Source organism: Pelodiscus sinensis, chromosome 1, assembly GCF_049634645.1.
Source record: "Pelodiscus sinensis isolate JC-2024 chromosome 1, ASM4963464v1, whole genome shotgun sequence".
NCBI lineage: Eukaryota > Metazoa > Chordata > Testudines > Trionychidae > Pelodiscus > Pelodiscus sinensis.
In genome coordinates, this window is record NC_134711.1 from 206,695,841 (window position 1) to 206,721,835 (window position 25,995).

Genomic DNA, 25,995 nt, shown 5'->3' on the forward strand with positions numbered 1-25,995 from the left:
TACTGTGGCATAAGTAGCTTTACTCATCTGAGTAGTCTCATTGATTTAATAAATCTATTCATGTGATATATGCAGGTGTCAAACTGTGACCTCAATTTTGTTTTGTGACTTCCATTTTTTGTACCCTGTGTTCCACTTTATGAGCCAACTGCAATTCTGTGTTCAGTGTTGAAAAGCCAGTCTAACCCTGATTAAGCCAGTCCAGACGCTACCCCAACAGCTTGGGGTGTGGCACCCCTCAGAGAAGACTATCAGTGGAAAAGCCTTCAAGAGCCGTCAACTTCGACTGACTCACAGTGAGTGGCCCAACACAGGGGACAGTGCTCTTCTTCATGGGGATTTCCATGACTTTGGATTTGCATTTCCCAATTCAGTCAAAAGGTGAAACAGAATCAGAGACTAGATATTAGGAGTGGGCTTCTTTCAGAATAAGGGAGATAGCCACAATCACGAGACAGAAAACCAGGCTGGAGAGTCTGTGAGAGAGGATAGGAGAGATAGTGCCTCATATAAACTGCTGACTAGTCTCTGACTCACAAGAAGCATAAGATCAATCATAGGGACTTTGTCTACACTGCAGGGTTTTTGCGCAAGAAGTTTTTTGCAGAAGAAATCTTCCGCAAAAACTTCTTGCGCAAAAGCGTGCCCAGACCTCAAAAGCGCATCGCAAAAGCGATCTGTACTTTTGAGCAAGAGAGCATCCACACTGCATGGATGTTCTTGTGCAAGAATGGCCATCAGAGAACCTGTGCTTTTTCTGATAGCCTCTTTTTGAGCAAGAAACCTCTGTGGAGCATCCACACCTGCATTTTTGCACAAGAACTGTAGTGCAAAAAGGAGTTATTCCTCGTGGCAAAAGCCCTCTGTTCTGTCGATTTACAGTATTTTTTTTTTTGCGCAAAAACGCTCATGAGGTATGGACACTCTTCCAGTTTTTGCGCCAAAACCTTGTAGTATAGATATAACCAGGAAGGGTACATCTCAGAACAGTAGTTGTTTTGTGACCAATTGCAACTCTCTACTACTTTCTTAACTGTAAAAGTGACTATTTAAAAAATTCCTTTGATAAATTCCTTTGTTTCTTGCCTGCCTGCTATGTTGTTCTTCAGAAGGTTAACTGAGTTCAGAGCACCCACTCAGTGAGGTGGAATTCTGAAAGAACACATATAAGCAACAGGAGGACTTGGGAGAGTTGAGGCGCTGATTAGGAGCTTTAAGGTAGTTTGGCTGAGAAGCCCCATGTCTCAAAGATGGAGTACAGAAACAGGGGGCTGGGAATACGCCTTAGAGCTAGGGCTAGGACAATGTGGTTTTGCCTGCCCCATTTGGCTAAGGAGCACATGGCATCCAGAGGTTGGGCCCTCTCACAACTGTTGGGTGTCTGTTCCGACAGAGGTTTGGGCCAGCTTTTGACACTCAGGATACGTCTACACTACATGGTTCCATCGACGGAGCCATGTAGATTTGTTTATTGGGCACAGGGAAATGAAGGGGCGATTTAAATAATCGCCGCTTCATTTAAATTTACATGGCTGCCGCGCTGAGCCAACAAACAGCCGATCAGCTGTTTGTCAGCTCAGCACGCTAGTCTGGACGCTCCCCTGCCGACATCAAAGCCCTTTGTCGGCAGCCCCGGTAAACCTCATCCCACGAGGAATAACGGGGCTGCTGACAAAGGGCTTTGATGTCAGCAGGGGAGCGTCCAGACTAGCGCGCTGAGCCGACAAACAGCTGATCAGCTGTTTGTCGGCTCAGCGCGGCAGCCATGTAAATTTAAATGAAGTGGCGATTATTTAAATCGCCTCTTCATTTCCCTTTGCCTACAACCCTAATCTACATGGCTCCGTTGATGAAGCCATGTAGTCTAGACACAGCCTCATATGTGTCAACGTTTACAGTATTGAGCCTGAATTTTTCAGTTTTTCCTCTTGTATCATTGTTTTCACTTAGCAATAAAAAATACCACTTATTTGGACAAAGTATTTTCCTTTTCCTGGTTGTGTAAAACGAGGCACTTTTGGGTTGTTGTTTTCTTTTAAAATGTTTATGGATAAAGGTGCCTTACAGGTCCATCTTTAAAATATTTACAATTGTTACTGACATTACCCTTCCATTATGTATTTGTTGAACCTTCCACCAGTTTAGAATATGATCTCAAAATGCAACATTTTTACACTTTTGCAATTTTATGTACCTGTGCTGCTTTTGAAATGTTTGGCTCTGAATTTATTCTGAGTTTAAAATTCTAACTGGAATCTTTGAACTGCACAGGGCTACCTTTAACTTCACTGAAGAAAACTTGCCTTACACATTTTCATACATCAACTCAACCTGTCTCTGAAACAAGGCAATATGGAGTTTGTTGATGTATATCTCAAATTTTTAAATATAGTATTTTCCATCTTTACAGTGACCTTCCATCAGAGTGCTTTACTGCTTGTATGAATTAAGTTATCAGCATTAATTAACATATTAGTAAGATAGGTAGATATTGTTCACATTTCAAAGAGACAAACTGAGGCACAGTGAGATTAAAGTCACTTGCCCCAATAAACACAAATAGTGTAATTAGATTTTCTCATTTCAACTAGAGGGCTCTGAAAAGAAAGTTTATCACCACCTGGCTACATGCAAGAATTTTCTTTCAATACTACCATATTGGTTTACTCAATTGAATTTTGATTTAGAAAAATCCAAAATCCCAGTAGTATAGTTGAAAGGAAACACAAATAAACAGTGTTTATCTGCTTCCCATTTGGGAACTGTGGAGTTTAGTTTACCCAGCTCTTTTTTGGTTCAGCTCCAAATCTGGTTTTAAATGCTATTTAAGATCTATCTTCTAATATTTTTGGTTGGTAGCACTGGCTATTCTAAACTGTGTTAGCAAAACCTTTTTCCAAATCACATTAGTGCATCCACACTTACCACTACATACCTGCATTAGCAAGTTTAAAACAAATTCTAACTGAATAGTGATCCCAGCACATAGGTGCTAGCAATAGATGATAAGTAACAAAGTGATCCTTAAGACATACAGTATGTTTAAAATCGTGTTTACTGCATCCCATACATGTGGTTAGTTTATATGTATAAAGTGCATGACATGATTTGTAAATTTTCATAGGATAGATTCAAATTATGAGGGACGGAACTGGCAATAGATGAACAGAAGATGGAGTATTGGCCAAACGTCAAAGAGTTTCAAACTCACACAAGGATTTGAACAAGAAGAATAGTCATTTCTATTTTCACCCCCTGCTGCCTGTGAATATGCAGAACAAATAGCATAAACTGGGGAAGATATACTGAGGTGTCTGAGATCAAATTCAGCTCAGACCTAAGGGTAAGTGGATAAGTGCATTTGTTTTTATGATGGCTCAGATGGTAAAGTGATGTGGGCCACATAAGGACCTAGGGAAAAGGGAAAGAATATTTTTATAAAATGCATTGACATATGTTCTCTTAGGAAAAGGAAATATCTAGGATTCCTCAGCAAAAAGAAACATACCCTAAAAAAATCCCTTTGTTTTATGTATTTGTAGGTAAGAATATCAGGGAAGAGGAGAAAAAGGCTAATTGCCTTGCCTGCAAATGTAATTTAAAATGAAAGAGACTGCTGGTCATTAGGACAATGCGGACAACTTTAATCTCTTAATTAAGAAATTTGTTCAGAAATGTTAATTCAAAAGCTGCTCTGCCCAGTAGGCTTCAGGAAGCCAATTGGCTATTTTGGAACTACTCCATGAGAAAAAGCAAAGAGCTCCTGAGGAAACTCCACCCACTTCTCTGAGACCATGGATACTGCAGATTGTGTTCCTTAGCTATCCGCAAAGAGCATTCCTCTGCTGCACTCCATCAAGCACACGGATCTTGCAAGATGCTTAACAGGAGATACAAGGTCTCATTTGTCATTTTCTGTATGGGAGCTAATTCCAATATAATTTTAAAAGAGTTCTTCCTCTAAAATGCAATGAGGCAGCTCTTTGTAGACCAGTAATATTGGACTGACACCATGCATTTGGGGAACTGACATTTCACAATAATGAATAAAAAGGACACTTGTATCTGTGTATGTCCATGCCTATACAGTGGGCTCAATAACAGATACATCTATATATGTTCTCATCTAGTGAGCATATCATTCAATTAGGACTAAATTTAGCTTCCTTCTGTGCAAATCCACTGTCTATAATCATAATTGGTTGCTCAAAAGTATAATAGAAAATGCTGCATATTTATACGTCTTCAGGAAATTAAGCTTGCCAATTTAAGCTTCCTATTCTCTTCTTTGTTGTAGCATTCCATTTTTCGTCTTTTAAAAGGCCAGAGTTATACTACATTTCAAGTGCTATCAAGAAGCTAAACTCTTTCCTCAACAGATGTACAGCAGTATACGCTTGTCATAAGTCATTCGGGTATTGCTTTTATTTTCAACATTGATTTACTAAGGTACCTAATTCAATAAAGACCTGCCTTAAAGCCTATTGAAGTCAATGGGAGTCTTTTCAGTAACTTCAACAGATTTTGGATCAGGCCCTAAAAACCCATTATGGAAAAACTAAACCAGTCAATGCAGTGTACCAATGGTTGCAATTAAAACTAAAGCATTTGCCTATATGACATACAGGGAGTACTCAAATATCATGATAAATAGATTTGTTTATGAAGGCAATGGTTTACACCTATTTCCTTTTGTAAAAGCTACCCAAGATTAGTAGGCTACATTGCTCAGTAAATACTCAAAAATATAAGGTCAAATGGTAAGAAACAAACATCAACTTTTTAAAAAAAAATGGGCAACATTTGTTAATCCTATTGCACCTCAATTAAGTTAACAAGTGAATTATTTAACGGAGGAACCAAATAGAAAGAACTGATTAACAAATCTTTGACTTAACTTTAATAGTACTCTGAATACTCCTGTAACTGACAACCTTTATAGAGCTAACACAATTGCATTCCTTTACCTTATATATCGAATTACTTCACTTTTGAGAAAACTTGCACTGTAAACAGTTCTGCTTTATCCATAAGAAAGAATTATAAACTAGAAAAATGGGTTCTGAGTTTTATATACTATATATTAGTAAAATTAAGACGCTGTGAACATAGCAACAGGAATCTGCTTGTACATAAACTCAACCAAGCTGATAGCATTGTCATCTTCCTGAGAATTTTTCTGTATTTTCACCAATATATTCTTTTTTTTTTAATAATGTTTCTACTTTCTACTAAGAAAGATCTCATGAGTCAGTAGGTGGCATTCTTCCTTATGAGTCAGTACTCAATGGAGCAGGGCTACTCAATATGCAGCCCACAGCCCATTTGTTTGTGGTCCGCGGTGCAGTTTGGGTTTACACAGGGCTCAACACGTGGCCCATGGGTGGAATCCTCTGAACATAGCCTCCATTGGGAATACGCGCCACAATGTGAGTCAATATAATGACCTTCTGTTGATATGTGTTTTAGTAGTTAAATTCCTGGACTGTCATTGCTCATTAAAAGTGCTGTCATATGGGTGAAAATTGGGAAAATATTGCATTTTATTAATATCAGCAGAATTGACTTAAATGGGGCCTGCATGTTGAGTAGTCTTGCCTTAATCTTTGTATTCATGCCTGTTAGTGTGAAAGAAGCTATTTGCATATATTTGCATGGATATTTGCATGTATATGCAACTACACTCAAGTTGTGGCCCTCAGCATGTGTTGGGAGTATCATTGTGGCCTCTGAAGCTTCCAAAGTTGAATTGCTCTGCAATACAGCATGCACAATAATCAAGCTGAAATTAAAAGCACTCATAATTTTCCTTTTTGGAGTTTGCAGTGCTTTCTTGAACTTGCAGTGGTAGTTAATGAAAAGAGTTTATGCCAGTGAAATATACTGCAGGCACAGAAGACATTTTGGCTCATTCTCTCAGGCTCAAGGACCTGTAAGGGACAGACAATATCAGAAATGGACTTGCCAAAGGCCCTGCATGGGACAGCAGTATACCACTCACTAATACAGAACTGGGAATGAAGAATGACGGGTTGCTAGGGTGAGATGGGCATGAGAGAGGGACTTATCGCAATAGTTGTCAGTAGCCACCAAATTACTAATCTCACTTCTTTATATTTTTATGAATTGTCCATAAAACAGTTGGGCTTATTTAGAATGTATTCCAGAACAAAGCAGCCCTTTGTCTCTATATTATTTGGAAACAATTTGTTATGAGAATTTGAAATACAAGTTGTCCTGGTAACTTTGATTAGCTCCCATTAGCTTTTCAAATTAGGTTTCTGCTGTAAATTCTATTGCTTACAAATATGAAACTTGCTTTTCAGAATCAATCTCCCCCATTCACTTAAAATTCACCATTTCCACAAATATTCCTGTCATATGTTAAAAGCGAACACAAATGTGGTAGAATTTAGTTTGCTTAAAGACGTGACTCTATATCCACAGTTTGTGTAGTATTTTCCTTGACTCCTAGGACAGTCAGCATGAATGGTTACTAAAAATATGACTCAGAGGAGTAAGATGTGGCTCTTATAAGTGAAATTTTCTGAAAGAATGAGTACAGTTCTCTCAGATAACGGTGGAGCTCTTCCGTAGAATTATCAACTTTTAAAAGAGGTTTCATAAGGGCATTGAGTGCCAACCTCCCGAGTTCAGCAAATCCCTCTGATTTTTTCACAAGTCGATGCTACATCTCCTATCTAAAAATGGTGGACCACCAGTTATACTATGCCTCTTTATATCCTTCTCCCTATCTCACATAGTTTACAATGAATGGTTCCATTTATGACCCCTCTCAGGCAGAGGTAAATATCATACCAGGTGCTCTCTGAACCAGATCGGCTCAGACCTTGTACATTTTTTCTATCTGAGAACAACCTTAAAGACAATGAGCAGCACTATCCAAAGCCCAAGGTCAAATGCAAGCAGTGCAAGAAGGTCAGCAGCCATGATATAAAATACAATTGCTTCTACACCCTGGACTGATTGGTTACATTTGACAGCTCTCTGCTTCGTGATACTGTTAGACACAGGGAGTGTGAAATTCAGCATCAGTAACTCTAGCCTCTCATTATAGCTCTCTTTAATGTGCTATGTCAGAGCAGCTGTGAGAGCTGACTGATGCAGTGACTCTGAAAGATTCAATAATAAAGACTATGTAACAGCAACAGATTTTATTCTGTGCTTGCTAAACTTCAATCTTAGCCACACCGTAAGTGTGAAAAGTAGGGAAATTTGTTCTTAATTTAACAGGAAAGGGCAGTTATTTTTCATATGTACTTTAGATAGCCATCACAGAATTGATTAGCTATCTTACATGACCACTCAAAAACTGATTGCTTAATAGAGGTGACCTTTCAGGAAAAGTGCAGCAGAACATGGCTTCAGGCTTTTTTTTTTTAAAGGATAATTAGGTGTCTAATTATTGCATGCACGTTACAAATCAGTACACTAAGCCACAGAGAAATTAAGTGACATGTCTAGGGACACAAGTTAGCTACAGGAATAGCTGAGCATACAATCCAGGTGATATATGTGCCAATTCTCTATTTTAACCACTAAACAATACTTCCTGTTTATCTTCAGTCTGGCACATTCATACCACTAGTTTCAGGAACATCACTTCGTAGGGTGACAAAAAGAGATTTGGGAACATGGTGAAGGAACCAACCAGAGGCTTTGACAAGCCTGTGGTAAGGGACCCAAATCACAGAGGTTATGCCAGAGAGCTATGTAGAGCCTGAAGCCACAGAAAAACAAAAGATGCTGCTGCCAGAAATTCCCTCAGCTGGGACGTGAAAGAAAGGAATCGTGCCAAAGGTAACACCCCATCCATCCAGCTCTAGCAATCTAGGCTGAGATTTTTCAAATGTCATGTAAGAAATTTGGATGCAAAATTCCATTAAAACAAATTAGAAGTGGGCACCCATCTTCTGAGCATCCAGCTTTGAAAATCTCAGCCATATTGTTTCAGGAACCCTGGAACCAAAGTATGGCGATGACATGCTAGCTGGCTGGAATATTTTAAGAACAGGGGAACCAGTAATCCAAGATTAGGTTAAAAGACATTGTGCTGGTATTACAAGATGAGATCAGACAAGAAATTAGGGACAAATAAAGCATTCTGTAATATTCACTGGTGCCTTTAGACTTCAATAGATTTGTACAAATTTGATGGAGATCAGGATTTAGACTTTAATATGTGAACCACTTTCCTCTGTACACATTCACTGGTTGAAAATGCTGTATTATAGCATGGTTATTGAAGGAATTTAGGTTTCAATTGTCAGTGGTTTACACTGATTAAAAATGTCTAAATTTTGGGGTGGCTGATGTGACTCACCTTAGGGCCTGATTTTCTTTGATTGGCCAGATACCTGTGGATGCTCCTAGTATCATCTGAAAAGGTATGCCTTCACACATATACTTTTTCAAATAAATCATTACAGAAAAAAAAGAAATCAAGTACTCACTGATCTGGTTGGTAGATGCACTATAGAAAGCGTTGACAGTGGTTGGACTAGTAAACCACCTGTAAAAATAGTAATAAACAGCAACAAAAAATTGGTTGTCAACGCATTTGGCTTGTCAATGGAATGATCAAGGATAAAAGGTTAATTCGGTTAAATGAAACCAAGAGAGTAAAAGCCATTAGATACATTACAAATGTAATTATTTCTGCAATTTTGTCAGTTGCTATCTGAGATTTTTTGATCATTTAAATCTATTGTCTACTGACATAATTTTAAATGACTATAATCAAATAGTGCTTAACAGAGCAGTGACTGGAGGGCACACTTGCTATCATTTATTCTATTTTTGTGTTCTTTTAATAGTGATTTTAGTGCTTATGAAAACTGCCAAATTGGTAGCAGGGGACAAAAGTCCTCTACTTGAACGGAACAGGTGCAACACAGACAGCAGCTATGTTAAGGGCAATCTCACCAAGGTACCTCAACCCACTCATGGAGAAATAACCTATAGAAATTAGAGAAGCATAATCAAAAATGAATAAGTGAGTCTTTTCAGTCTTTGGCCTCTCTTCTGCAATCTCTGAGAAAGTGACTACTCATGCCAATTAGGATGATTTCAATTATATGGACTTTTCTCTGATAAGAGCAGAAGAAAGAAACAAATGATTTCAACACTCTATAGCCCATTCAGCCAATACTGATAATTATTTTATTGCAATACAGATTGCAATAAGCTTTCAGCAACTCTTAACCAATGGCATAGAGGTAAAATATTTTGTACTGTGGGCTAGGGGACTATGCAAAGTATGAGGTTACAGGAACTCCTAATCCAGCTTTTCCCCTGATTCATTGTTTGGTCTGAACTAGCAATTTATCCTTTCCATTTCCCATCTTTAAAATAAGTAATATATTTATTTACCTGCCGTAGAGTCCGATCCAATCCAACCAAACGCACATGAGTGACATTCCTCAAAGGTTTTCCTTTTGATATTTTCATACCCTCTGCTCCTTGTTTCCCACCCCTTCCATTTTTTTTCCTTCCCCCCCCTCTCACTTCTCCCCTATTTATGTTGGTTAGTTAACACAGGGAGATATAATATGCTAAGCAAGTGGTCCCCAACCCTTTGGGGCTGCTGAGCAGCCGGGGGCGGGGCTACTCACACGCTAGGCTCCTGAGGGCGGGGCCACACATGCACCCGGGGGTGGGGCGGGGCCGTGCACTTGCCTGGGGGTGGGGCCACCCATACGGTGCGCTCCCGGAGCTAGGGCCACCCATGCGCCACTCGCCCGGGGCTGGCACAGGTGCCGCTCCTGTGCCACGCACCCAGGGGTGGGGCTGCCCATACGCCGTGCACCGGCGATGGAACAGCCCATGCACTGCACGCCCAGGGGTGGGGCCACCACCACCCGTGTGCTGCATACCCAGGGCCAGCGCCGCTCCTGTGTAGCATGCCCAGGGCCGGTGCCACTCCTGTGCTGCGCACCCAGGAGCCGGCACCGCCCATATGCCACGTGCCCGGATGAGGGGCCACCCAAACACCACGTGCCCGGAGCTGGCACTGCTCTTGTGCCACATGCCTGCACCCGGGGGCAGGGCCACCCAAATGCTGTGCACCTGGGGGTGGGGCTGCTCATGTGCTGCGTGCCCGGGGCCGACACTGCCCATACACTGTGCGCCCAGGGGGCCAGCACCATCCATGCGCCCGGGGGCAGAGTCATCCCTGTTCACTCGGCAGGTACATAGAAATGGCCCGGCAGGCGCCATGGCACCTGCGGGCACCGCATTGGGGACCACTGTGCTAAGCATTATCCCACACTGCTCTTCAACTCAGTGTTCCTCTCTAATGTTATTTTTTAACAAATTGTTTATGTATTAAATAAAGTGATGTTCATAGCGGTTACAAATATTGTACAAGTCTGCAAACAATTGCAAAATAATTATTTTCAGTTGATCATGTGCTTTCATTGTTGCTCTTGGTGTTCTAAAACAAATGCACAGCATGCAATGGGAAAACCAGAATACCGGCACTTTTCCACTAATATTGTAACAGACAAGATTTGAAGGATTTAATATTAAGCCTGGCTGAACTTCTACTGCAAAAAGGTATGAATTAACACTGAATCTATTGAAGTTAATAGCAACATTCACATAGACGTTACTAGGGAGAGTCAGATCCGACAGGTGAAATTCTGCTTTACTTAGACCAATGAGAGTTTTGCCATTGATGTCAGTGTGCCCAGGATTTCACCCTAGGTTTATATGAAGAAAAAATAAAATAAAATAAAACAAAAGTATAAAATAATTAGATTAATGAGTAATTGTTATTAAATTAGGCCCAGGTGTAATAAATGTCTATATGTCTAACGGGGAAAAAATTAAGTTATCGTATGGGATGCTAGAATTTTTTCTGTATGCAAGCGCAACAATTTAGAATGTTAAAGCAACAACTTTAGAAAGTCTCCCTGAAAATCAATAGGACTTATGCGCCTTAAGTGCCTAATTCACTTTTGAAAATGTAGCTCTTCCATCCAAATTACTGAAGCCTTGCCATTCTGAATGGACTAACATCTAAATATCTTTTAGAAATCTAGGCCTTACCCTGTCAGAACCTCATTGCTTCCATCTGTACCGTGTACATAACAACACTACCCAAACTCATGGGAGTGTATAAGGATAACACAGTGGGCAATAATAACACAGTGGGCAGGGATGGGCAATGATTTTAGAAGGGGGACCACTTCACAATTTTTTGAAGTGGCCCCAAGTCACCCTGGAAAGGGAAGGACCTCAGGAAGAAGGGGCAGGGCCAAGACACTTCCACACTCCCCTGCCCACAGAACCTGATTGGCCTGGGGGCAGAGGAAGCACATGAAGTCTTTGCCCCCTGACCCCTAGAGAGAACCACCAGCTCTTCTGAACAGCTGATGGTTCCCTCTAGGTGCTGTGTGCTCCTACTCCCAGGCCAATCAAAGTCTCTCGCCCTCTGCCCCTTCCCTGCAAGCTGTTCAAAAGAGTTGGTGGTTCACTTTAAGCACAACGCATCCCTGCCAGAGGGAGGAGACTTTGCACACTCCCCCATCTCCAGGTCTCAATAGGCCTGGGGGCAGGGGAGCAGTAGGGCGGTCCTGGGCCAGAACCAACCTTCAGAGGCACTCTTGCCCACTCCTGTTATACAGTAATGGTAGGTCATATACAATTGTACGAAAGAAAAATTAAAATCCCAGTTAACTGGGTACATGGCTAACAGATATTAAACCATTTTAAATTATTTTAAGAGGGGGGAGGACACACTGGCATTGAAAACTAGTTAGGTCATGGTTTCTCTTACCACAATTAGGGTATGTCTACACTGCCACCCTAGTTCGAACTAGAGTGGCTAATGTAGGCATTCGAAGTTGCAAATGAAGCCCGGGATTTAAATATCCCGGTCTTCATTTGCATCTTGCTGGGCACCGCCATTTTTAAATCCCCCTTAGTGCAGACTCCATGCTGAGATTAACCTTTTGTTGTTCTCTGGACAATCAAAATAAGTCTAAAAATGGGCACATATAGATGACTGGACAGATGACAAGAACGGCTAAAACACTGGTCTTCACCCTCAATCTTTTACCTGGACTGTCAGAATCTTCTCCATAATGGTCCACCTTTTACCTGACTCTGCACCAATCCATTCCAAGGACCCCATCTCACATTTTCTTCATCCATCTGTTGTTCCATTGAACCTGCTTCTTGAGCCTCTCCACTGCTACTGCATGGAGCTCAGGTATCTCATCCCCATCTAGGCTCTGCATAAGTCTGCCCTATCTACATCTCTGCTATTTCTGCAACTAGAAGTAAAGAAGAGCTAGCAGCTTTCAAATGTTTGATTAAAAAATTGTCAAAATGATAGATTTAGATTTTTCTTCTTCTCAGCTCTAATTCTAATTAGCCCCATCCCTATCTACACAATATCCAGCCATTTCCCTCCTCTTGCCCTCCAAAATCCACTGTCTCCTCCAACTTGCGATTCTCACCCCTTCTCATAATTCTCCCTCTGGTTCTTTGATAATTAAATGAACAATCACTGCAATTTTCCTTTAGCTTGCTGGGCTGATGAAATTGGCACAGTTCGTAATATTACTGCCTAGAAACCTGTCCTATCTCATAAATCAGTACAATGTTGATAATCTTTTGGTTATATTACTGTTTTGGTTAAATATCATTATTCCAGCAGAGCCTTTACCAGAGCCAACAAAATCCATCCCTACAAATTTATTGAGCCACACCGTGAGCCACTCGATAATTAGAGCCCTGTGCAGATACAAAATGTATGTCTGTATCTAATCTGTGAACTGTAAAAAGCAGATATCTGCAGATTTTCAGGGCTCTCCACTCATAAGATCAATATAGATATGTATATTAAAATAATTTTGTAAAAGGTTACTGTACATATACAGAAGTCAAATAATGTGTTTTATTTATTTGTATTATACACAGTACTAAACTACAATATGTAATAATGACCTGAAAAATTCCATGAAAAACAGAAAAACATTTCGTTCTACTGTAAAACATGAGGGAACTATAATCATGTCTCTGTGGCTGTGTCCAGACTCCATGCCTCCGTCGACGGAGGCATGTAGATTAGCCAGATCGGAAGAGGGAAATGAAGCCGCGATTAAAATAATCGCGGCTTCATTTAAATTTAAATGGCTGCCCCGATCTGCCGATCAGCTGTTTGTCGGCAGATCGGGAGAGTCTGGACGCGATGCCCCGACAAAGAAGCCTTTCTTCATCGACACAGGTAAACCTGGTTTCACGAGGCTTACCTGTGTCGATGAAGAAAGGCTTCTTTGTCGGGGCATCGCGTCCAGACTCTCCCGATCTGCCGACAAACAGCTGATCGGCAGATCGGGGCAGCCATTTAAATTTAAATGAAGCCGCGATTATTTTAATCGCGGCTTCATTTCCCTCTTCCGATCTGGCTAATCTACATGCCTCCGTCGACGGAGGCATGGAGTCTGGACACAGCCTGTGACTCAGCTTAAATGTGGCAAAACTGATCTATTTTTAGACCACATTTCACAGGTTAGGCTGGTGTGAATTATGACTGTTGAATTATAGCCACCATAAAATATAGTAGAAGCTTATAAGGGAAGCACTAGTGGCTCTTAATAGTTCAAACTATGCTACCATCCATTTTGTATAATTTCCAAGACATATAGGCAAAATAATTACCAAACATATTGATTACCATGGGAAAATTGTGGGCTTGCTATAAGCTCTGAAGAAGGGGTAGCATGTAGTTCTGCTGCCTAAGGAACAGACTGCTAATTGAACTAAGGGTATGTCTACACTACCCTCCTAGTTCGAACTAGGAGGGTAATGTAGGCATACCGCACTTGCAAATGAAGCCCGGGATTTGAATTTCCCGGGCTTCATTTGCATAAGCGGGGACCCGCCATTTTTAAAACCCCGCTGGTTCGAACCCCGTGCAGCGCGGCTACACGGGGCTCGAACTAGGTAGTTCGGACTAGGCTTCCTATTCCGAACCACCGGTACACCTCGTTCTACGTGGAACGAGGTGTACCGGTAGTTCGGAATAGGAAGCCTAGTCCGAACGACCTAGTTCGAGCCCCGTGTAGCCGCGCTGCACGGGGTTCGAACCAGCGGGGTTTTAAAAATGGTGGCTCCCCGCTTATGCAAATGAAGCCTGGGAAATTCAAATCTTGGGCTTCATTTGCAAGTGCGGTATGCCTACATTACCCTCCTAGTTCGAACTAGGAGGGTAGTGTAGACATACCCTGTGACTCAAAACTTATTCGTGGTTTTCCCTTTTGCTTCCTGGGGGAAGAAATCCGCATCCACACTTTACCTAGCAGGTTTCACTTCCCATTTCTCACCAGTTCAGCTAGTTGGCCTGGAGAAACTGCAGTGGAGATGGGTGAGGTCAAAACTCTGTGCACTCCCCACAACCTTGAACAGGAAGTGGCGTAGTGAGCCTATGGAGGCTTCTCTCTCTCTCCCCGCCCCCATTCCATAATCCACAATATGGGTAGCTCCTCCCACCCCAAGAAACTAAGGGGGCACTTTACCCCTCTTTTCTCCATTACACACAGGTATAGGGTGCCCCACAATCTCACCCTAAGTAGACAGTAGGTTTGTTATTTTTTTTAAATGTAGCATAAAGGGCAAAAAAAGGCCAGATTTGATCGACCACGCCACTATGAGATTAAAAAAGCCTTCAAGTTCTCATTGAATGAAGAGAAGCAGGATAAGAGGGAGAAATTGTATTCTATCTCTCACCAAACAGAGAAGTAAATCCCTTATTTTTAAACATATCACTGATGTGGAAAGTCTCAGAGTATGGCCCTAAAGATGTATATTTCAGGGATTACAGGCCAAAAAATTTCCTCCAAGATGACATTCCCCTTCGTGCTAAGAACCTATTTAGTGCACATTAATGCAGCTAAAATTTTCTCTCCTTGAGACTGATGGATAGAGGTTGTTTATCTCCTTTTCTATAAAAGAGAAAATGTTATTTCACTGCTCTATGGAAACTCATAATGGTCTTGAGAGAATATATTATCATGATCTAGCTATGGCACACAAGGCTATAGAGAGTCTACAAAATCATCCCCTCAGAATTAACCCTTCTGCTTTCAAAGTAGTATGTTTGTGAGATTTTAGTAATTATCCCATTGAAGTTAAGCTGCTAAAATCAAGGACTATGCCTCAAAAATATAGTGCCAAATTCTGATATACTTACTAACAGGGAAAAGTACAGTACATTACTCTTTGAGTAGTCTTATTGAGACAAGGAAACCACACGTGGTCTAAGGTGAAGCCCAGCATGAATAAGGATAACAGAATCTGATTTATAGGAATTAATAATATACTATAGACAACTATCATATTTAATTGTACTGTGGAAAATTACCTTTAAACCTAAAGATGACAACATGTATATGAAATATGACCATCAGTGCTAACTTCAAAAGTTTTATGCAGCAAAGGTCATTTTAAAATAGTGTGATTACATTAATTTATTTCTATATATCTGTTTTAATTAAACTTTTAAGGATTCAATTACCTATCAGTAAGAAAAGAGATTTGATTACCACTGTGTGTTAGACCATTGTATGAAATGCACTTTCATATTTTTTTAAGTAAATTTAAAATGTTAAAATGAAATTAATTATCTCTTATTCCACATCACTGCTATCAACAGCAAATAATGCTAGCTGCTATTAGTAATAACAATATTATCCCTTAATAGTCTATTAAAGGAAAAAATATTGAATAAAATCCCTGCTGTGCCATTCTAAATTCTTACTGGGACCAAGAGAAATAATCTATTCTTAATTGAGATTCAATTACTCTTTCTTTTCATTAAATTAAACATTTAACCTCCATGAATATGAAGAGTGTGATGATGCATTAGAACAAGACTGCTCAGAATTTTTAAGAAGTTTTTAAAGACAGAAATATTTACAAGCATTTCTGAGTAACTATTGATTTTTTTTTCTGTAGGATTAGTCCACCATAATTAGGCAGTGTGTGTGTGTGTGATTTTATTCAGTGTACATGTTTGCCTACTCACTCTGTCTTTGGAACTTCTTTTCTAAGCCAGTAGAAGTCAGACTGGGCCAAATATTTGCGGGTCTGCAGTACGTTGCCAAAATAGTCATTTTCTGAAAACTTCATCTGTGTAAATAAATCATAACCATTAATATGACCCACAGACACAACGATGACATGAAAAGAATCAGAACTTCCACATAACGAGATAATAAATAAATAAATAAATAAATAAATAAATAGATAAATAAATAAATAAATGGCTAAAAACCATTTGGTACGGTAATCATATTATTCACATTAAAACATTTAGGATAAAATCCATCACAATACAGAAGACTTTCCAAGGACCTTCACACTGTGGGTTGCCCTACCTAAGGAATGGCTCATGAGAAGAGCAGGTATAAAGGAGGATCTCAACACTTTGCACATCACCTCAGGTGACAGGGTGGTCATATAGTAAAGACAATAAGATGGAACTCAGGATATCTATGTTCTATTCTCTGCCCTGACACCAAACCTTCTGTGTAATAGTGAGCAAGTCACTGTTGTGCTTCAGTTCCCTGTCTATAAATGGGAATAATATCTGTCTGTAATTACTATTATTTTGCAATAATTTGCACTATGAACCCTGCTTGTTTCATCAGATTAAATATGCAAAAATGCTTCATGACCATAAACAATTGATTATGTATTACTTATATAACAAGAGAGCACAGGGGCCCCAGTCCTTATCAGGTCCCCAGTGTAATTTGAACTGTAATCAAGGAGACAGACAGACATGGCCATTGCCTTTAAGCATGTTCAAATATGAGAATTATTCATTAAGAGATTTGTTTCAAAATACTTGCTTTGCCATCAGCTAACTAGTCTAGAAAGATCTAGAAAACATGAAACTTGTGGCACGTGTGCTGGGGGCTGCCAACCCCTGGTCTAGATGGTACCGGGTCCTGCTATGAGGATAGGGGATTGGACTTGATGACCTCTCGAGGTCCCTTCCAGTTCTAGTGTTCTATGAATCTAGTTTTGGGTTCCTTTTTATATAGGTGTCAGTAAGAAACCTTTCTAAATAAGACAAACACTCACACCATTTTTAAACTATGACTTTTTTAACAGACTTACAATTTTCTTCTATCTGTTATTTCCATAATCAAATATTATACCCAGACAGCTATTATAAGATGAAAGATTTAAGTATTTTTCAGTATATAACCATACACACCTGGATACAAGAATGTTAAAAATGGCAGGGGACAAAGCAGAATTACATTTAATTCAGCTCGAGGGGACACACACAAAATTAATGAGCCTGATGACAAACGAGTGCAAGCTAAGCCTAAACAAGCATTTAAACATGAGAAGTTTATGAGCAAAAATTGATCTTCCTTTGGAGTTTTAATAATTGACATCAGCTTTTTTTTTTTTTCCAAATTACAACCTAAGGACTAATAAATATTTTTTCACAACAGTAGCGACACACACAAACCATCTTTGCTTACACTGGACAGAGCCAAGGATTCGTAATTTGATACACCAAATTGCACATGTGGGTCACTGGTTCAAATCCATGCTGTGCTGTCAGTGATCATAGGTCATTACGATCTGATTGCTATTTAGTGGTTTATGTGAAATGAATTGGTTGCTCAGAACAATTTCTGGAGCACAAATGTCTATTTCCTATAAATCACCATATTAGGTCAACGAGTGGGTGGCCCTCTATATCAGTGCTTAAAATGAAAAACTACCATATTTTTGGTTTTAGGTGAGTCATTTAATTCTGAATTAGAGAGGTGAGACATCAGCACTAGACTCAAACCAGAGATGTGTGAAATTACATGTGCTAGAAGATCATTCAAAATCATCCAAAGCAGAGGACTTTGTGATGATGGGGCATTTCAACTATTGAGAGATCATTTGGGAAAATAACACGGCAGAGAACAAAGTATCCAACAAATTCTTGTCATATATTGGAAACATTGTTTTTAATTTCAGAAGATGGTGAAAGCTACTGGGAGGGATGCTGTTCTAGATTTGATATTGATAAATATAGAGGAACTGGCCAAGAATTTGAAAATGGAACACAGTGTGGTTCAAGTGATCATGAAATGGGAGAGGTCATGATTCTAAGGAATAGTAGGAAAGAGAACAGAAAAATAAAGACAATGGATTTCAAGGAGGAAGATTTTAGCAAACTCAGGAAGCTGATAAGTAAAGTTGGTAGAGAACCAAATCTAAGAAAAAAACAAGAGATGACAGTTGGCAGTTTTTCAAAAAGACATCATTAAGGGAACAAGAACAAACTATTCCACTGTGTAGGAAAGATAGGAAGTATGGCAAAAGACTATCCTGGTTTAACTAGAAGGTTTTGAATGATCTAAATATAAAAAATGAGCCCTACAAAAAATGGAAACTAGATCAAATTACAAAGGATGAATATAAGCAAATAACACAAGTATGTAGAAGCAAAACCAGAAAGGTGAAGACAAAAAATGAGCTCAAACTAGCTAGAGATTTGAGGGATAGAAAGAAAACACTCCGCAAAGGCTAGGTCTACACAGCTGGGTTTGGGGGGCGGGGTTTCGGGAACCACAATTTGCGTACATTTTTCCTATTCTTTTTTCGGAAGAGGCTTTCCGACATTTGGCCCATCTACACGGGGCCAAAAATTGGAAAAACCTCCTCTTTCAGAAGAGTCCTTATTCCTCATAAAATGAGGAATGCAGGGCTTCCGAAAGAGTGCATCTGCTCTTCCGAAAAAAGTTTCAGAAGAGCAGATGCATTCCTTCAGTATCCTGGAAAAACTCTGTAATGTAGACATAGCCAAATTCATTAAAAGCAAGAGGAAGACCAAAGATGGGGTAGGTCTGTTATTCAACTGGGGAAAAACAACAGGTACTATGAGAATCGCAGAATTGCTTAAGGGCGTCTTTGTTTAGGTTTCCACCAAGAAGGATGGTGATGATTGAATGCCTAACACAGTTAATGGTAGTGAAAATTGGATAGGTTCAGAAGCTAAAATAGGAAAAGAACAACTAAAAATATTTAGTGCTGAAATGCATCCCATAATACTCAAAGATCTGACTAAGGCGATATCTGAACCATTAGCTATTATATTTGAAAAGTCATGGCAGATAGGAGCAATTCTAGAATGCTAGAGAAGGGCAAATATAGTGTCCACCTATAAAAATGGAAATAAGGATAACCCAGGAAACTACAGACCAGTCAGTTTAGCTTTAGTGCCAGGAAATATAATGGAGCAAATAATTAAGAAAGCCATTAGCAAACATCTAAATAATGTGATAAGTAACATGGATTTGTAAAAAATAAACAATTTCAAACCAATTAGGTAGCTTTCTCTGACAGGATAAGGAGCAATATATATGGTATATCTCGACTTTAGTAGGGCATTGGATACAGTCTTGCATAACATTCTCATTAGCAAACTAGGGAAATACAACTTAGATGGAGCTACTGTAAGGTGCCATGGATGCTCTTGTACAAGAAAGCTCTGATGGCCATTCACAGAATAGCCATCAGAGCAACTGTGCTTTTTCCCAAGCAAGAAACCCCTGTTGTCCATCTACACATGCCTTTTGGCGCAAGAGCTCTTGTGCAAAAAGACTTATTCCTCATAGAAAGAGGAATAACTATTGCACAAAAAGCCCTGTCTTCTGATGATCTACTGTACTTTTTCTTGTGCAAAAACATGTTTGTAGTGTGGATGTTCCATGAGTTTTTGCACAAAAAAAACACTTGTTTTTGCACAAAAACTCTGCAGTGTAGATGTAGCCTTCCTGAAATCATTATCGTCCAGCAGCCAGTTCAATCTCTCCCTTCAGGCATGGGGGGTTTTCCTCCTACTGCTTCAGCATTCACTCCCCTGTCAGGGTTTACTTCTTGCTGATTGCAGCTTCCTTCTTTTATATCCCTGCTTACTACCATGCATGAATGTTAGGGGGGCCTGAGGAGTAGAGCTACATTAGCACTCACAACCTCCCTAGAATCTTCCTTGTCAGTGTGGGGTTTATCCACCGCATCACAATGCTCAATTCTTTTCTGTGTGGATAACCTAAGTGAGCACCAAGACAGTTTGTTTAACATTATTGTTCTTTTAAGATTACATTCTGCTGAATTCAGAATCATAAGGCAATGGGGTAAATCAAGCAGAAGGCCACATGCAAAGTATGCCATGAAAGGATGGAAAATTAATTGCTTTCTCATACCACCACCTTTCTTTAAAAATTACATACCTACTTTGATTTTGGATGGCTAAAAGGAAAAGAAAACAGTTATGACATAAGGTGAAGGAAGAAAACTATACATTTTACACTTACTGTTTTGATGTCTTCATTAATATATGTGTCATTCATTATAAACTCAGGGTAACCCACTTTTGCCAAAACGGCTTTTGCCTTTGAAAGGGAAAAGAAAGTAACTGTTTAAGCATTTAAAAGTGCATATCTTCCCTCGCTGAAACTATTGCATGGTACTGTACCTCCCATATGCTTTCCTGATCTTACCTCAAGCAACTTACCTGGGCGCAACAAATCAGTTTTACTTGATAACAAAGAGGGTTACATTCATCTGTCAGTTTACATAGTAGCTCTATTGACTCTATTGCAGAATTACAAGTGTGCTTGAACATCGAATCAGATCCTCTGATTTGAACCTCACTAAGGACTGCAAGCAAAGTTAATCTGATAGTCACAACTCATATCTTTTTAGGGTTTTAAAAAACTGTGGCCTGTATAACTACCATGTATGCAGGACATGGATATGAATAGGTCAGAACCTCAGTTGAGATAAACACAGCATAGTTCCACTGACGTCAAATAGGTCTACACCAGACAAGGATGTGGCCACGGTTTTCTGACAGAGAATGTGGTTTCTTCAGTTCATGCTCATCTACCTGAGCTGTCTATTTAAAGTCTTTCCACTGCTCCTGTGTTTTAACAGACTCCATTTCTTAAAATACTTGTTCCCAGTAATAGTACTGTGTTTCTATTCTCAATACAAAAGCCATAGGAACATTAAAATAGTGCAATTTACAGTTAACTTGGATTTATTCTGTTTCATATTTGTGAGAATGTGTCCTCATATGTACACATATGTTTTGGGTATGTGCATAATACTATATATATATAATAGGGCACATTCTCAAAAATATGAACCTGAATAAATTCAAGTTATTGTAAATTGCATTATTTTAGTGTTCCAATGGCTTTTGTATTGAGCATAGGAACACAGAATATTCTGTGCTATACACACACACACATTCTCAGTCAGGGTAACTGTCATGCCTGCACTTACATTTCATAAAATCATGACACAAATTGAAAACAATTATGTAAACCAACTTTATAATGCATTTGTGGATGGCACTAAACTTGTCCCACTCCAAGGACATCCATCCATAGTTACTATGGAAACAGTTTATCTCCAGGAGGAAAAGCAGAGAGAGAGTCTAAAAGATGAAGGGAAAAACTGAACAAAGTAAGAAATACAGATGGAATAAGCTAAACATGTGATAGAGTGGGATAGTATAAAATATATATTTCCATGTTGTTTAGGAAGACACATATTAATATATCTTCTAGGACTACGGGACTTTTCTATAAAATTTTCCTCTAGCAATGTGATTCTTTAAAAACAAAAACCTGAAAGCATGTGAAGGCTGAAAGTGGAAAACCCTAATGAACTACAGCTTGAACCTCTCAAGTCCAGCACTCTCTGGTCAGCATGATTTTAGTTAGGCAGATATCCACTGATCATGGGTGTGGCCAAGTTTCCTGCAGTCTCATAAAGTTTGTTTACCACTGCCAATCTTGGCTGTCAATGTTCTGTGCTATTATTTAGCTCTAATTTACCCCTTAATTTCTAAGAGCCCAGTAAGCAGTGAAAGTGTTGGTAATGCTGCTAGATTATATTGACAGCTTGTGATCTGGAAAATTCTCTGGTTTGGCATCAGTCAGCTCCCAAAAGTGCTGGACTAGAGAGGTTCAACCTGTTCGTGGCTCTTTTTAAATAAGCCGCCCTCAGCGTATAAGAACATAAGAACCGCCATGCTGGGTCAGACAAATGGTCCATCTAGCCCAGTATCTTGTCTGCCAACAGTAGCCAATTCCAGATTCCCCTGAGAGAGGGAACACAATAGGTAATTCTCACGTGATCTCTCCCTGTCACCCATTTCCAGACAAGCAAAGGCTAGGGACACCATTTCTACCCATCCTGGCTAATAGCCATTGATGGACCTAACCTCCATAAATCTAGCTCTTTTTCGAATCCTGTAAAGTTCTAGCCTTCACCACATCCTGGCAAGGAGTTCCAGAGGTTGACTGTGCACTGAGTGAAGAAAAACTTCCTTTTGTTTGTTTTAAACCTGCTGCTTATTAATTTCATCTTGTGACCCCTAGTTCTTTTATTGTGCGAATAAGTAAATAACTTTTCATTATTCACTTTTTCCATACCAGTCATGATTTTATAGACCTCTCTCATATCCCCCATTAGTCTCCTCTTTTCTAAGATGAAAAGTCCAAATCTTTTTAATCTCTCTTCATATGGGACCAGTCCTGTATGCTGTTCTGTGAGAGAGCACCCCTTCACCAATATGAAGCTCCTTGACTTCAAAAAACCTCTGTTTTTATGATTGGTTGTTGGTTGGTTGATTTTGTTTTGTTTTGTTTTTTGTTTTGCTTTTTGCTTTCTCATACAGAATGGGGCACAGGTCATTAAGCAGGTTTAAACTAGCATCAAGGGTGTATTCTCTGTGTCTAAGTCTTTAGACCATTATTTGAGGATTTTAGTAACTTTGTTCTATAACAGGAGTGAATGGGTGAGGTTCTGTGGCTTGCGATGGGCAGGAGGTCAGACTAAGGAATCAAGATGGTCCCTTCTGGCCTTAACATCTCTCAATCTATGAGCTTCTAGCCTCTAAGAAGCAGCTTGCAGGACCAGGACCTTACATGCCAAGATAAAAGAAAATAGAAATAATGCAGATAGAACTCTTCTGATACCCTTGAGTCATTTCATATTAATGGCCAAGCCAGACATATAGTAACAACTAACAGCAACTCATGAAAATCCTTGGGAAAAGATATACATTAGAAGTAATACAGATGCATCTTTGTGATCATAATAGGCCCAACCCAAAGATCAAGAAGGCTGTGTTTACTCATCCTCTGTGGCAATAATAATTATTGCAAGGCCACAAAATTACCAGAAGTAAGTAATGTATAGGTCATTTCCATTCCTACTCCAGCTACCACCAGCACTCCCTACAAAGGTTAAGAGGACCATAGTCAGAACAGTCAGCTCCCCAATTTCTTGCCTTCTCTTTGCATCAGCTATTCCAATGTAATGGGGAGAAACAATGCTACAATGTTTTCCTCCAATATCCATTTTTTAACTTCCCTCATTTTCAACAAAACAGGATCTTTGTTTCTTGAGAGTTAATTCTGGTTTTTTTCCCAGCTGAAATTATTGTCTTCTGCTAGTGACATCACAATTAATTGCTGTAGTGATAATTAAGTTGTCATAAACAGAAGATTACTTCAGGTTGGAAATTAGCCACAGGAACATATGAACTCTTCAGCAAGAAGGATCCCATTGTCATACAAATATCCCCAGTGATAGAAAAAAAGCAATGGAAGACAAATGCTCTACAGAAAATATGAAATGAGCTAAATTACCTCTAAATAGAATGTTTTCTTAGTTTTTCCATGAGGCACAGCAGGTACTAAAGATTTTTTGAAATGCTTGAGAAAACCAGAAAGGATCAGAATTCAACTGTTGACAGCATCTTGTTCCTCCCTCCCCCCACTTGTGCTGTCCTGTCCAGCTGACTGAATTGTTGTGATAGATTGGAAAACTTCAATACTTTACATTAGGGTTTTCAATATTTTTGCTACTATATAAGGGTACGTCTACACTGCATCCCTAGTTCGGACTAAGGATGCAAATGGAGACGACCAAAGTAATTAATGAAGCGGGGATTTAAATATCCCGCACTTCATTAACATGATCTCGCTGGCGCGCTAGTTCAAATCAGCACTGTCAAAAAATCAAAAAATGTCGAATAAAAAAATGAGGAGTAATTTTAGTTCAGACTAAGGGCTTTAGTCCGAACTAACGCATCCCGGCACGCACTTCCTGGTTCAAATCACCTGTGATTCAACTAGCGCGCCAGTGAGATCATGGTAATTAAGCGTGGGATATTTAAATCCCCTCTTCATTAACTACTTCGGTCGTCTCTATTTGCATCCCTAGTCCGAATTAGGGATGCAGTGTAGACATACCCTAAGTCTCAAGAAAGCATGTAAGAAAAATCATCAGTTTTAATTTCCACTAAGTTGGCTGCTTAGAAGAGTTAGGTTACTCTCAAATGTCTTGCATGTATTCCAAAGTAATCATTTTAATCGCTTAATTAAGCAGTCTTTGTGTTTCATCTGCATAATTGAGCCCTTAACATTTTTGATTAGACCAACAAAAGAAACAAAATTATTTGTAATAGCTGATGAACAATTGCCCTTTAACTGTTCCAATATTGGGTTGACTTTGAAAGCTGCAATCAGTACAAAATGTGAATCAAAAACATTGCTGAATATACTTATTTTTAAATAACAAAAAGCACTATGATCTCTTTAAAATGCTGGCATTTTCCAGACTGCCTCACAGAACCTTAGCATCTGTAATCCTCAGAGAATGCCGAAGCCATCTTAGGTCCAGCTACATTAGTGAGCAGATCATTCAAGCATGGCTATCAACCTGAGAAGAGCAAAGGTGGACCCTAGCCCCAAACCAGAAGTGTTAATGATCTGACCTTGATGTAAGCACACATTTCTTTCTCCATGCGCACCACTCAGATATTTTTATTCCACCTTGAAGAGTTATTTAGTTCATGTCCGTGATACTATTGAAATGGGCAACAAAGACTGAAGCATTGGACAATTTGCTTCCTAATTGCAAGTTTAACACTGACTTAAGCGCACCAACCAGTCATTTTTCTTTGGAACAGTTTCAAATGTTGCAGACCAAGGATGTAGATAAGGTGTCTGGAGGAGTGTGACTGACCACATGCTTGCTCGACCCCTGCCATTCATGGCTTATTAAATCTAGCCGGGAAGGGATGACTGGTTGGGTCCAGGGGATAGTTCTGGTATGGTTCCCGTCATCTTGAAAAAGGCAGTGATAAAACTGCTGCTTAAGAAGACTTCTCTGGACCCACATAATTTGAATAGCTATCGCCCAATTGCAAATATTCCCTTCTTGGGCAAGGTACTCAAGCAGGTGGCGGCATTGCAACTCCAAGCTTTCTTGGAAGAAACAGATCATTTAGATCCATTTCAGTCTGGCTTTAGGCCAGATCTGGGAACTGAAACTGCCTTGGTCGCCCTGGTAGATGACCTACGCCGGGAGATAGACAGGAGGAGTGCATCCCTGTTGATTCTCTAGGACCTCTCAACGGCTTTTGATACCATCGACTATGATATCCTTCTAAAGCACCTGGTGGAGCTGGATATTGGAGGCACAGTTTTGCAGTGGTTCTGGTCTTACCTGTTGGGACACTTTCAAAAGGTTGCTACTCGACCCCGTGGTAATTGTGCTCTGGGGTCCCACAAGGTTCCATCTTGTCCCCTATGCAGTTTAACATCTACATGAACCACTGGGAGAGGTTGAAAGTGTTGCATAAAATGCCTCTGCCTAAGCTCACTGGATTTATACACATGCATTTTCTGAAACTGCACTGAACTGTAAGGTCTAAGGTTTTAAACTGCAACTCATTGTGATCTTTGTCAAACGTTGTAATCTTTGTAACTCTCAAATTGACTGTAAACTGCAACTTTGTAATCTTTGTAACTCTCAGCTACCTTGATTGTAACTTGCTCTAAGCTGCATTCTCCCCTGAGTGTGAGTGTGTTTGAAGAAGACTGGGAACAATGGAGCATATGGTGATGAGTCATC

The 25,995-nt window shown here is 39.7% G+C and overlaps 1 protein-coding gene across 2 annotated transcripts in view; it reads right to left on the bottom strand.

Moving 5' to 3' along the window:
• The window catches only part of PHEX (phosphate regulating endopeptidase X-linked), a 214,720-nt gene that overhangs the window by 91,357 nt on the left and 97,368 nt on the right, over positions 1 to 25,995 (bottom strand). For both annotated transcript variants that reach the window (XM_075913320.1, XM_006128759.4), the window contains exons 13-15: positions 20,370 to 20,447; positions 16,058 to 16,161; positions 8,475 to 8,533 (exon numbers count right to left, since the gene is read on the bottom strand). In XM_075913320.1, coding sequence (XP_075769435.1) covers positions 8,475 to 8,533; positions 16,058 to 16,161; positions 20,370 to 20,447 — 241 coding nt within the window. The remainder of the gene's footprint in view (positions 1 to 8,474; positions 8,534 to 16,057; positions 16,162 to 20,369; positions 20,448 to 25,995) is intronic.